The sequence below is a fragment of the Eschscholzia californica genome, unplaced genomic scaffold (assembly GCF_041429995.1).
Source record: "Eschscholzia californica isolate CP2 unplaced genomic scaffold, dmEscCali1.0.p SCAF_1, whole genome shotgun sequence".
In the NCBI taxonomy this organism is placed as follows: domain Eukaryota; kingdom Viridiplantae; phylum Streptophyta; class Magnoliopsida; order Ranunculales; family Papaveraceae; genus Eschscholzia; species Eschscholzia californica.
The window spans coordinates 39308556-39322953 of record NW_028238198.1 but is presented as its reverse complement, the minus strand read 5'-3'; the positions used below and the strand labels follow the sequence as shown (position 1 = coordinate 39322953).

Here is a 14398-nt window from a genome sequence, read left to right as displayed (position 1 = left end):
TACATGATGTACATAAATTGAGTTCGTTTGTATTGAAGGATGTGCAAGTATTAACATCTAAGTTGCAAAAGGATTCTAAATTTGTTTGGTGACTTTGCAATCTGGTATGCAGTGGTTTGCAATCTAGTTTGCATTCTGGTTTGCAAACTGATTTGTAGTGGTTTGCAAATTGATTTGCAGTAGTTTGCATTCTAGTTTGCAAACAAGTCAGTTTCAATTTATTTTTTTTCAAAATGTTCCCAACATACTCACATGTTTTTTTAAATATTTTTCAATAGATGTAGGATGAACGAAAGATTAAATCCTTTTCGAAAGATTAATTCTTCATCTTTTATTTTATTAATTGTTTCTAAATTTCTCCAGAAAAGAACGGGGGCTACGCCCCCGAACCCCCGTAAAATAAAATATGTAATACAAATAGGTTGTAATTCATTAAATATTTTTCAATACATGCAGTGGTTTGCAATATGGTTTGCAAACTGATTTGCAATGTGATTTGCAAACTGATTTGCGATATGGTTTGCAAAGTGGTTTGCAATATGGTTTGCAAACTGATTTGCAATGTGGTTTGCAAACTGATTTGCAATATGGTTTGCAAACTGATTTGCAATATGATTTGCAAACTGATCTACAATATGATTTGCAAATTGATCTGCAATATGGTTTGCAAAGTGATCTGCAATATGATTTGCAAATTGATTTGCAAATTGATTTGCAAACTGATTTGCAATATGGTTTGCAATATGGTTTGCAAACTGATTTGCAATGTGGTTTGCAAACTGATTTGCAATGTGGTTTGCAAACTGATTTGCAATATGATTTGGAAACAATTCAATCTTCATTCAGTATTTTTATCAAACAGTTAGCGTGCATAAATATTAATCAGTTAACAATGAAAGTTAATCACATCTATCCAACATAAACAAAATAAAAAAAAAATTTAGATTATCTAAACAATTCACCCAAAATGAGGTTAATAGAGATTTAACTAAATCAAAGACTTGCTTTTAAACTTAATCTACAACTCTTTCTATTAGATTATACCTAGAAATACTTTGAGATTCTCTTTCAACCTTTTGAATCCCTAACAAATTATGAAAGGGAATTACAACTTTCTCTCACTAAAATTCTTAAGAAACTACTAACTCAAAACTCAAAACAACTAAAGAGATTCAATCACAAAATCCTAAAATAGATTGTTGATCACAAAACCACGAAATCCAGTTCAACCATGTTGGATGAAAATCGCCCAAATCCCCCATTTTTTCTTGTTCTTCGTTTTTGATAAAGAAGCAAGTAGTTTCTGGTTTTGATTTCAAATTGGTTGTTTGGGTATTGTTTATTAGACAAAGGGCAAGTTTGACCTTGAATATGTGGGTGTCTTCATAATTGTCCTTGAGGAACATTTTAGAAAGTTATTTGGGCCCTAACTTTATAAAAACTTATGATGTCTTTTTAACAAAAAAAACCAGAAAATTGGGCCTTCGGCCCAATTTCCTGTTATAAAAACCAACCAAAATTAATGAATGAAGTGTTAATTTAAGATTTAATGTGAAGTTACCTATCTCGTGGAACGATTCTCGGACTTATTAGAAGTAGGGGTGAGCAACGGTCGGCCGAACCGACCAGACCGAACTCGGCCGAACCAGACCGAATGGTTTTTAAGCCGAACAGAATAGTATTCGGCTCGGCTCGGCTGAAAAATCGATCAGCCGATCAAAGTTTGGTTTGGCTTCGGTTTGGGATTTTGAAAACCGCCAAAATCGAACTGACCGAACTGCATATATTTATTATACATATATATATAAATATTGTATAAATAATACTATAAATAAGTATTTAAAAGTTGAAACTAAATAGTAAATAGGGATTGAAAATTAAGAAAGGAATATTCTAGGGATTGGAACCTTTAATAGAATAAAGAGTTCCTTTGAATTATAAGTTTCTATTTAATTTGTCCTTAAGTGAAAAAGGTTAAAATCTAACCTAATTTGATATAGTTTTCAACTATTCTTCTTACCGCCTTCTGTAAGGTGTGAAATCTTAACATCAAAGCTCCCAATCTCCCATCAAACTAATACACCACTATTCAAGTTTTATATACTTGTTTGACCTTTGTGAATGGAATTTATCTTTTTAAATTAGTTATGTTCTATGATGGTTACAAGACAATTGAACTTAAATATATGGTTGTTGAAAGATTTTAGTTATTTTGTGTCTAATACGTTATCTCTTAACGTTTTGATTAGAATTACATTGTTAAACATTATCATTTTCAATAATTTCATTTTTCTCACGTTTTATTTGGTTTCTTGTGTTCGGCCGGACTGACCAACCGAAATCAATCGAACCAAACCGAACCGGGCCGAACGAAGTTGGCTGGCAATTTGATCGGCTCGGCTTCGGCCGGTGATCTAGCCAAATCGACATTGATTGGACCGGCTTCGGTCGGACCCTAAATGATCGGTAACCGACTGCTGCTCACCCTTAATTAGAAGTACTATAACTTGATCCCTACACTTGGTCTCTCGAATGATCGGCTTCGGCCTATCGCCTAGATACACAAAAAATCGGATAGACTACCACAGACGTCCATCATTCGAGAAGCTAGTTTAGAACACTCTAAATATTAAGACTCAATTTTCATAGAAGAAAAATACTTACAGGTGGTTGTCAAGGACGAAGTTTACGAGGTCTATAGAAAGACCTAATTCAAGGATGGTAAGAAGATGGCGTATAATAAATTCAGCAATCATCCAAAAATTAAAACCAATAGAACATTAAATCTATATTGACCAATTTAAATTACAATATTTAGACCTATAGTCGTGATGTGAGAGCAAAATTGATGATCTTGCACTGCAAAGGATATATGGCCATCATTTTTAGGACAGAAAAAGGAAAAAAAAATGTTGAAGGAACACATCCGAGAGCTCGTGCTCCTCTCAAGCATATGTCTCCAACACTTGGTTCAGATGGAGGGGAGATGGGAATGATTGCCCCCATTTCATTCATTCAGGGTAATGAAAGATGCAAAGTACTCAAAAACCTTGAAGGAAACATGTTACAAGATATATAGCTATCAAGAGGTCATCATTAATGATAAAAATAAAATAGGACAACTTAGAGTAATCCAAACCTAGTTATACTGCCCTTGAACTACGAGTAGCTGGAAACGTCTCGATTCATTGACATGTAAGATGTTAAACCGAAATTGATAATACAAAGACCAACAACAGGACACCGACCTCGAAAAATTACAGTAAATCAAAGTTACAAGCAAAAGAATAATGAATACCTGATGCATTCTGTAAATCACCCAAAAAGTTCGAAAAGGGAAATTTAAAAGGAAATATGATTGTCGATGTAAAACAAAAGCAAGTCAGATTTAGCAAGGTATGGTAAAAAACTGCAGTTGGGTTCCATCTTTCTAATGCAAAACTCTAGCAGATTATGACAGTTGATCAAAGAAAAAGTAAAAGAAGGGAACATCGATTAAAATAGCCAGAGGCTGGTCTTAATCTGTTACTATAAAAGAGAAAGAGTGCGAGCATAAGATTACTAACAAATTAGAAAAATAAAGAAAGGCAAAAGAGTGAATCGATCAATCTGTTGTTCTCAACCTATTGTTAAACATATAAATGAAGAAAAATTGCTAAGGAGATTGACAACTTTGTTCTTCAATCAAATAGAATCTCAAAACCCTTTTAGGAGAAGTTGTTTTCAACAAAAAAAATGAAAAAGAAGTTCACTCATTACCAATTCAAAATTTTGTTCCTCTCACCATGGGTTGTTGGCAAAATACTCTTGCTGTGTCATACAAAGGTGGAATCAGTAAAAAAAAAACATAATATGTTATGTAGTTTGACAGTCTGATCAATTTTTGAATTGGCTCATCAATAGTCTAATTTCAAATTTATAGTGTGATTACAATAGACTTGAGAAAAATCGTAATCTTCTATGCCCAAATAGTCAAATCCTCTGCAACTCGACAAAAAGAACTCGCTAATAAGAGTGCGAGATTCACAACACTTAGTCTAGAAAATTTGAAAGCTTACTATCTTATAAAAGTGAGAGATTCAACATACTCAAAGCTTACTCCTCTGCAACTCGACAAAAAGAACTCGCTAATAAGAGTGCGAGATTCACAACACTTAGTCTAGAAAATTTGAAAGCTTACTATCTTATAAAAGTGAGAGATTCAACGTACTCAAAGCTTACTACATCACCAAAATAATCTAAATATGGGAAAATCCCAAACAAATTAAGAGTGAGAGATACATAACATTTTGTGCCCAGTAGGTCTAATAAATTGTCTTATTCTCTTTGAGATTAATCAACCAAATGAGGAATCAATCTTACCCCATCGTGTCAACCCTTTCCCCTCTGGTGTTATAGAACCTTGAGTAAAACCAGGGAATGATGTCCATATCGCATTTGAGAATTTGGAATGAGCACATTAAGTTTTCATCAACATACCTCATTATCAAACCATAGTAGTTGGGGGTTGAAAATATTGTTACAAATTGTCTTTCAGCAAAGAATTCATACCCATCTTCGCAACCTGGAATAAGAGCAAAATCATGTCAAAAAAGCGCAAGTGATGTAACAAACCAATAAGTGAAACATAGTAAAGTCCAAGTTTGATAACAAATAACCAGATGGGCACGACATATAAGGCCTAAATCTTGCTTCATTAAGAACTCTGCCATGACATCAGGTCCAAAGGTGAATGAAACTCCTCTGTCGTTCATTCTCCTTCGTATCTTTAGCTGGATCTGACCAAGGAAAATCACAAAGCAAGCTTGTGTCTGGAACATCTTTTGGACAAGTTATGTTCCTGTCCTGATCCAAGTGCGACACTTCATGGGAAAGGTCACCATGCATGCACAAAACCTTATCGAGTATGACAACTGGCACATGAAGGCAATTAAGACAATCCGTAAAGGTCTTCAAGAGTCTCATGTTAAATCGTCGCTTACATTCATCATAAAATCTGTTATCCGGTTAATAGAAGCACATGAGTGTTTTCCTCTTAAGAGAAAAAATTACTCTAGGTACTTGAATAAACTAACATAACACTAACTACGACGATTACCATAGCATATGTGAAACACAAGAGATCAAGTCAATGACTAAAATACCTAAATTTGCTATATACTCGAGCGAATTATAATTTGTCCTAGTTCATTGGATTTCTAAAAAATGGTGTCTCAGATGTCAAAATAGCAGTTCAAGAATTAATCAGACAACACTCAAGTATTCAATTATCTAAGTTTGGCCTTATTAACCCTTTTACCCAACTCTTCTATCTGAGTGTAGTTCAATGCTATCAAGGCGAGCATTGGTTTTGTTTAAACATCAATGTGGAACATAAAATGGTTGATATCGGATTCAGTCAATAAAGAAATCAACCAAGACTTGAAAGGAAGACCGAACTAACCTGGTGAAGGTAGTATGATAAGTTCAAACAACTAATTGGTGGCAAACATTTATTGCTCCACTATTGTCTTAAGCTCGGGTGGTAAAACTTTCAGTATCCGAACTACCTCTCGCAAGGATGCAATGAAATCATTCAGATCAAATATATCTTGAAATTCACTAAAACCCAAGTGAACACATAATCAGCTGTGAATAATATCTCTTGAAATTAAGGAACATATGGAATTTGGAACAATCTCGAATTTACCTAGGATTGGCCCCAGAAAGAAGTTTTATCGATCTGAAGGACTGCAAGTATAATGTTCAGACATCTTGGAATCATAACCATGTCACAAATCTGTAAGAAGCGACACTTGATAGAACAATAATTAGGTAAAGAACAGTAATTCATTAAATGATCATAAAAGAATCTAACTGCTGATTACATATGATTAGGCCTGTTATTAGACAAACCCACGAGATACTTAATGTTCTTCTGCGGTTCTATTAAACAAAAAGATAAAAAAAATCAAAATCAAATTGGTAAAGCATATGGGTACACAAAATGAATTGTTTAACTGACATCAAAATTATTAAGAGGATCCTTCACTTTGTTCTTTCAACAAAAAATTTAAAAGTTATGTTGCTTATAAATCTTTTATTTGTTTCCCTTATAGACAGAACGTATAGATGAAAGAAGCATTTCTTGTAGTGTTCCATTTCCATTTTCATCATATGTTCCTGCTCCAAACAAAAGGAAATGGATAATCCCCTGTCCAAAAAAATGCAAGGGAATCCTAAGTTTTATGCTTTGAATAAAAGAAACAGACTAAGAAGACACATCAACTATCTAACTTGCTTATGAAACTTTGAGATATCTTTAAGAAGAAAGGGAATTTTATGGATGTCACTTTGGTAATGTAGATTGTTACCACTCTTGGAACCAGAAATTCACTATTGAAATACTAAATTGATGAAACCTAACTTAATCCTTCTTGAGACTCAAGAGGGACGGAAACCAGTCAACTAAACAAGTATTTCTTCAATCTCGACTACCACTAACAAATACGTAGAATATTATATCTCGGCGAAGCACTTAAAAAGAAAGAAAGATGCAGAACCATATACCCCGATTAGGTGTATGATAAATCTAGACTAATTAACAAAGATGAAGAGAAGAAATGATATAAGCTTATACCCTGACATTGTAACCTTTCCATAGTCTATGATCTCCGTATTCCACAACCTATAACAACAAAAACAATATATATCATTAACTTCAAAAAATATATAAAACCAAAATCAAACTGAACATGTAAACGATTTGCAAAAGGTAACAGATTTAGATTTTTAGATTATTAGGGAAAATCTGAAGTCATGTAACTGTGAAGAGGAAGATACAACATTTTACGGTTTAGCTTCAGAGATGGTATGTGAAGATGAAGAAATTGTCTCACCATTCTTCTTGTGACCGTCTTTATGTGTTTTTTCTCTCAGAGATAGCTGTTTCCACTTCCTGTTATATAAGGTGAGTTAACCATAGTTCCTTCATTGATGATGAAGAAAGCATGAGATTGAAGAAGAAGATGGAGCAAGATTGTAAAGGAGAAGAATGTCCGGCAAAGAAAATAATGGAGGAGGAAGAGAAAGACTCATAGGTACAGACTATTTGGGGTCGATTTGGGGTGATGATAAATATTTATATTATCCATGTAAATGTTCCAAAGGAATGCAAAAAAGACAGGAAATTCAAGAACATTTGTTCAAATATGGAAGCAAAATCACTCACATTTCAGCCAAGCATTAGAATGTTACCTGAGTCTGCTTCATTTGTCCAATACATCTATATCAAACAAAGAACCAGATCACGATTAAAGAACACCCAAATTAACTTTTGATAGGAATTAGATAATTACATGGCCAATAATGGCAAAAAGATAGCTAAATATAATACCAACCAAGGAGAATTATTTGGCTTTCTCAAGCAAAAGTGGATCGGATGTAGGTGTACAACAAAATAAGGAGAGATATTTTTCCAAACAAAGTAAGAGATTGACAAATTCCCTCGCACAGATTTTCTCAAACACCTTAGGTGTATCCAGTTACTTCACAAGAACTTAAACTTTGGTCATAGAACTTCACACTAACCAAATAACTATTACAGAAATTCTCAATATAAAAGAAATTGGACAAAAATAAGAAACACATTCAGAAAGACCAAATAAAATGAAATTTGATTAGGGGAAGATGAGATCTTTCAATTCTTTCTCAAATTAAACAAGAACATCTTCATAAAGCGAAACACATTCGGAGTTCAAATGAAGATTTTGAGTTTACATCGGTCAAAGAAAAGAACAGGATTACCGAGCAGAGAGGTTCCGATTGAGATGGTACAGTGTTTCAGCCATTGGAAGAGATTCCCATCACCAATTTCTTTATTTTTTTGGCTTCATGAAGAAAGTGAAAGCTTAGAGAGGTAGCAATCGACAAGTCTTGAGAAGATTTGTAACGGAGAAGATGAAAGAGGCGAGAATTTTTGGAGGTGGGATTTCAGGTAAGGAAGAGAAGACAAAAAGATAGGAACTGTAGCGTTCCAATGACCAGTGGGATCCTACAGTTAGGACTCAAAGGTTGAGATTTGAACACAACTCATTAATCTTGTCCTAGTCACCTTTACCTTGCATTCATCTTGTCCTAGTCAGCAATAACCCATTAATCTTGTCCTAGTCAACAATAAACTTGATTAATATTCTTCAAAGATGTGCATAACAATGATAACTCAACTTCTTTTATAGAGTTTTAGAACTTCTAGATAAACATAAACCAGGAAGAGGTAGATTTCCCAAGGCCTATTGAATCAATCTTCTTTGAACCCAAACCAGGAAGTCTGAAAACCGTTGGTTGCCCAACCTTGCAAGTGAAATCCTCTTTAGAGGATGCTTCAGCCAAAAGACCACCCAATTGTGCCTCTAGTTTTCTTAAGACTGGTTCTCAAATTTTGAGTTTGCATCCTTATCAAATTTAGGAGTTGAAATCAATGAAGATAAAGATGGAGTATTACTACACCATCTAAGTACTTTTCAGACTTGGCGGAATGTACTTACTGAATATGCCACTAACTAAGGTTATGTTGCATCTCAGAATACTATCTCGATTGCAATTATAACCAACAGTACTCTATCATTAATCAATTCAGAACAAACATCACGAACATACTATATAACTATCTCACACATTTCATAACCTTAACTATAGTGTGACGTAGTCTCATTACGTCATTACCTCTAAAGGCACTTGATGTAGTCTCATCACCTGGAATGCAATTGTGAAATGTTCAAAAAATTTGTGGGTCATGCTTCGTGAATAATCTCGTTGAACCACCCCACGAAACATTTCGTGGGTGACAACCCATATACAAGGTTTGTTACTTGTCTATATTGACAATAGAGTTGACATAATAATATTGGGAAGGTGAGGAACCGGTCTCCATCCATCCACCTTAATTCTGTAGGCAACAGAATTGATCACCACATACAAAGTTCTGAAATTCTCAAAGTAGGTCATTCGGCCGAAGGAGGGTTACTTGATGCCCCAAGTAATCCTTCACCATTCCTCGCGGTTTTCAAGCAAAGTTGAGGTTCCCTTACAATGTATATCTGATCACCAGGACTCTTTTCCTTGTAGACATCCTGATTTCTATGCCATGTCCATAATGCATGTGTCGAATTAACAACCTACCAAAAGAATGTCATTAATACATAAGACAGAGGAAAAAAACTGCTAGCTTCGTAATGACTTTAGAGCAGCGGAAGACTTAATATTTGAATACCAAGAATAGTGTAAAGCTAGAAAGCAACAAAGGACCATAAAATAAACCACCATATTCGGCAACTTGTTTTCTTTTTTGCTCTGAGACTTTCATATGATACTTATGCTTGTAAGTAAATCAAAACAAGTAAATATACATTAATTAAGTACACCGTAAACCCACTTAGATTTTGACTGATCCTTGGGATAGTGCCTCTAATGACATCTCGATCTCGACAACCATCTCAGAGTAGTTTGGGTTTCCGTTCTTTTGTTGGATGTGTGTTTTCTGATTTCGGCACCCGAGAAGCTTCACCTTGATGTTAACTAGAGATGCAACTCAGACCTAAATCGTGTTAAAAGATGGTATTCCCTATAGACACGAAATATCAAGTTTTCTCTCTGATAGGGTAGAGATATTTTGAATAATAATGCAAGTTATTAAAGATATTCTAGATACAACTAACTTTTTCCTCTGATGATATGTCAGTTGGAATCATACTCTTGAATACTTGCTCGAAATTGGTGTAGTTTTCAGAGAACATAACAAACGAATAATTGCTTGTAGAAAGAAATTACTGCTATAGCGGAATGAAAATGATGTAGCACAATGGAAGAACTTTAAAATAAAGACAAACGAAAAAAAAATCAAGCGAAAGAGCAAGTTTGTACATCATTCAACAGTGTGATAAGGACGTGGATTTGGGTCAGTCTTTAACCCCAAATGATTCACCAGAGAAAAGATGAGATTTAATACACTATTACACACCCATTGTCAACAATGACTTCCAAGTGAAAACAAGATTTTCTTTTTTCTTTGACTCACATGTGGAATTGTAGGAGTCAATAGAATTTCCTATCTAAAGAGTACCATGCAAGATGGAAACACAACCATATAATAAAAGTACAAGGAGATACCTCTAGTATTCCATGCCCAAAGCTGCTCTCCCTAAACGCACTCCACTCGGGTTGCTTGTCCCAGCAGAATCTACCTTTTGCTGGACCAGAAGAATAATTCAAATGGCACACCCCACCAAATTCAGGTGTATTATCTCCTTGTGAAGGACACTTTCCAGGGTCATCTGCGTACTCGACATCAACCTTCTCAATATTCCCACCATCACCTACTGTTACGTAAACAGGTCCACATGGATCCAGCGTATAGTTATACACTCTATTCATTCTTTCATAAGCATGCACCTATCATAAGAAGGGATTGCACCTGTTTTAGTCATTCTTTCATGACTTGAAAGCTCTTGCCAGATATGTGACGAATGGCTTAAGGGATTGCAGCTGTAACGGTATTCGCATTAACTCAAAAAAACAAGGGAAATCTCATGACTAAGAACATAATATCTAGGGTCTCTCCGCTCATTCTCAATTGGTTTTGAGTTAGTACGAATACCGTTACAGCTGCTCATGTTACATAGATTAAAAAGAATATCTACTATTTAATATTTATTATGAAAATTTTAGCAAATTAGAGAGGCAAGAAAATGCTATTGCCAGCTTTAGCATAGAAAATAACTTGGTCTCTCGAGAATACATGATATGTTAACATGAGCTATGCAATTGGACTCAAGACCCTCTTATGCAGAGGTTCGACTATGATACTACTGAGTTAATTGAGAAACAACGGGCCATGTATTGATGTATGTATGTATATAGATCAAACTTGGTCCAAAGTCTACAAGTGGTGTTTCTAACTCGGACAGATACCGTCAGATTTGGCTCGGACTACCTCTGAGCCTGAGCTGGCTTGTGAGTTTCTTATGACCCAGCTACTTAGAACGTGAGAGTGGAAATCATTTTAAAGGGCAAAGCTTTGACTTACATGACCAGAAAAGACTACATCCACACTATATTGGTACAGAAGATCTTCCATTTCTTGCCTCATGCATTCAAATTCTTGGTAGTGTGAAGAGTAACTGTTGTACCATGGTGGATGCCATGCAGCCACCAACCAAGGTGTTACACTTCGGTCCACTTGTTGTAAATCTTTCTTTAGCCAAGAATATTGTGTACCTAGACGTAATATTATCTTATTAGGGATTAACAAAGTGTGAAATACTCCGTTGATGCAACTTGAGAAATTGAAACAAATATCAACTTGATTTCTTGATTCACATAAATGACGAAGCAATGGGTTATAAACTGAACAAAAACGAGAAACAAATAAAATCACCTGTTGTATTGTAATCAACATATGCCCCCAACATGATAAAATGTATTCCTCCTGCATTAAAAGAGTAGTAGAAACTGCTGTTGGAGCCAGAGTCTTGTGAAGGAACCGCAAAACGTACTTTGTATGATTCAAAAGTGACCCCAGCTGCTTGAGGCTCAATCTCATGGTTGCCTTCAATGACCATCATGGGAACTTTTGAGGTCAATGGCTCCATAAACCTAAATATCCCGTTCAACTAACAAGTAAATATTTCAGACATAAGGAAATTATTATATTTCTAAATAAATCCAATATGTTTGTTCCGCAAATTACGTGCTATTTTCTAATAATACATTTTGAAGCTTCAAAGTGATCAGAATTCTGAGGGTACTGTATATAAATCCTGAGGGCTGTATATAAATCGATTCCTCAAACTTTCAGCATGCTCTTACCTGTTACTTTCTTTTATGAAACAGCGAGACCCAGACCCTGCTCTTAACAGTAGAAAGACACAAGGCCACCCTGTTACTTCTAACGTCAAATGGTGAAAATGTTACAACGACTAACAAACTATACATAAACGAAGACAGCTAAGATATTGGAGTGTGGGACTCTGCTCAAATTCGATAGAAGTCCCAGATTATTTTTAGGTTTTAATCTAATTCTGCTTTTCAATGCGTCTATGTTAAATACAAACTTATGCTAATAAAAAACATATTTTTTCCTGAGCCCTACCATCAATGATAATATAGGTTGGGGTGAAGACAAACCGTAAATATTTGCTGAACAAAACTCTCAGCAAAGAATGTCATTCATGAAGGAGGTTCAAAGATTTGGCAAAAAAAGTTAGGTGCAGCACTTATCTTAGTAGATGCTCAAGGAGTTCACAAAAAATTACCTTCCCCATCCGTCCCACCGGGGTTGATATGTTTCTCTTATTGGTGCATCTGGGAATGCACATGAAAAGCAAGGAGCTCCTCTTCCACCTGTTGTTCTGTACTGATTTGCATAACTCATGTCTCCTACCATCAATACCATCGAAGGATGATTCTTAATCACATGATCAATAGTTGTTGATGAATTGCTCGTAAGACCCAAATCTCCAAGAACTGCTATCCGACCAGGATATCTGTTGGGCGAAGAGAGGGGCAAGGTTCTAAAGCTATGCTCCTTGCTCATAGCTGATAAGGAAGTATCCCCACACTTGTAGTAATACACAGTCTCAGGTTCAAGACCTAAAGGAGATGAGAAGCCAAAAATACTGTAATCTCGATTTCCATGTTAAACCCCGTCACCATTTTTTCAATGCATTCAAAGGTGATTACTCAAACCGCTAGTAACTTAAGCACATTATTATTATTAGTATCCTACAAGTGAACCTAAACTTTTTTGTTGCATTCATCCATGAACTAGTGAGGATACAGTGAGCACCCATACAATTAAGATACTTTTGAACAAAACATTTTCCAATTTCAAGATAATGTAGAACAATTAAAAGAGGATTCAGAGCAATCATGAATTTCCAGTATTGTGGATAACTTCCACTTAAGATCCTTCACTAAAATTACTTTTTGACATCTCTATTAAAATTATGAAGATGAACTAATGATTCAGAAGAAAAAAAACTCCTTACTTAAATCCTTCAATTGCCATGGGTTAGTAATTAGTCCAATGAGGAACTACTCCTAATAACAAACAAAATACTCAAAGCAAGATCTATATATGTCTAGGGGTTTTGTTTGACGTTCGTTACCTTGAAGCCTAACATGGTGAATAATGCCGGAGGTATAGTTAAGAAGGCGATCGAATGGGTACAATTGACTATACACAGCTGAAGTCCCTTTAGCTGAGAACTGATATTTGCCACTTTGTTTCCCATACAAAACCTCACTGCCAACACTAGATGGATCAAGTGGAATCACTTTGGAACCCAATTGAGCATCTCCTATACATTATTCACCAAACCCCCAAACAACACAAATTAGGTATATAAAATGGGTAAGTTGAAGAACAGAAGTATGATGAATTGGGGTTAGGGTTTAGTTACCAGTAACCCAAGAAACCCACATAGAAGTTGGTGAAGAGATAGCAAGAGCAATCTGTTCTGGGAAGATTGTAGGAACTTTCTTGGTGAGTCTGGTATGGTTCATGGGCAAGTCATCGCTTCCTCTACGTAAGGAAGGATCAAAATGACGAGTTACAGGTGGAAATGGACCTTCAAGTGTTGTTCGTGGTGGATTCTGCTTTTTAATTTCTTCCGTCTGTATTGTTGTAATCTGGATGATGAACACTAAGATGAAGAAGAAGAACCCAGACTCCAAAAGCTTGTTGCAGGAGTAACCCATGACTCAAATTCTAGTATGCCTGCTTTTGATCATACCCTAGTACTAATTTGGTGAACCACTGAACTATCTTTGCCTGCAATTGAATCAATAACTAGTGATAAGATTTGAGATGAAACTGTAAATTCATTCATTAAAATTTTCTGGATAACGAAATAGGGGAAAAGAACTCGAGTTACCCACCTCTGCAAGTGATTGATCCCAAATTCTTGTTACAGTCTTACAGATGAAAGACAGAAATGAAGTTTATAAGTAAAAGAGTAAGTTAAGTTTGGTAATATCCTCATCAAAAAAAAAAGTTAAGTTTGGTAATACTATAATGGGTCCCTACTATAATTTGTTTTCTTATTTTTCTTCGGGAGATTTTGACATTGACCCCACTCATATATCAATATTAGGAGTGCATCCCCGTTTTTTTAAAACTTCTGATTTATACCCCCACATGGATGGAAACTGTCATCTCGGAATTAAATTTCATGTTGTCGAATTGCACATGTAAAGAAGGACAAAAATGCCCTTATAAAATTCATTTTCTACCCCAACGGCCAACCCCATCTTCTTCCCTCTTAACCATCATCTTCTTCTCTTTTAACCATCAATCTCTAAGGAAACTGGTAAATGGGTTCGAGAAAGCCACCTATTACGACGCAGAAGAGGAAATGGT

General features: G+C 35.4%; 1 protein-coding gene across 4 annotated transcripts; it reads right to left on the bottom strand.

The window, feature by feature from the left end:
- Positions 1–4032: 4032 nt before the first annotated feature.
- On the bottom strand, positions 4033–14098 carry PAP23 (purple acid phosphatase 23). 4 transcript variants are annotated; one of them, XM_086653257.1, is made up of 16 exons: positions 14066–14091; positions 13918–14016; positions 13440–13810; positions 13146–13337; positions 12291–12627; positions 11414–11631; positions 11063–11253; positions 10147–10428; positions 9069–9155; positions 7237–7264; positions 6620–6667; positions 6005–6162; positions 5690–5779; positions 5444–5545; positions 4225–4564; positions 4033–4103 (listed from the first exon to the last, which is right to left on the bottom strand). In XM_086653257.1, exons 3-11 carry the CDS (start codon positions 13735–13737, stop codon positions 6645–6647), a joined length of 1656 nt encoding a protein of 551 aa, XP_086509383.1. In that variant the 5' UTR covers positions 13738–13810; positions 13918–14016; positions 14066–14091; the 3' UTR covers positions 4033–4103; positions 4225–4564; positions 5444–5545; positions 5690–5779; positions 6005–6162; positions 6620–6644. The 4 variants fall into 4 exon arrangements, with proteins under 4 accessions (XP_086509383.1, XP_086509382.1, XP_086509381.1 ...); XM_086653256.1 differs by lacking the exons at positions 4033–4103; positions 6005–6162; positions 14066–14091 and adding an exon at positions 6879–6937 and having other exon boundaries at positions 4163–4564; positions 5444–5601; positions 7211–7264; positions 8704–9155; positions 13918–14055; XM_086653255.1 differs by lacking the exons at positions 4033–4103; positions 4225–4564; positions 5444–5545; ... (2 more) ...; positions 6620–6667; positions 7237–7264 and having other exon boundaries at positions 8552–9155.
- Positions 14099–14398: the final 300 nt, after the last annotated feature.

Bases quoted from the DNA above. Each gene is read 5' to 3' on its own strand.
- PAP23 (XM_086653254.1), bottom strand. From the start codon at position 13,737: ATGGGTTACTCCTGCAACAAGCTTTTGGAGTCTGGGTTCTTCTTCTTC. The intron at 12,628-13,145 runs GTAACGAACGTC...CATCTCCTTTAG, and splicing joins TCACCATGTTAGGCTTCAAG to GTCTTGAACCTGAGACTGTG. The intron at 11,254-11,413 runs GTGATTTTATTT...TATTACGTCTAG, and splicing joins TGTTGATTACAATACAACAG to GTACACAATATTCTTGGCTA.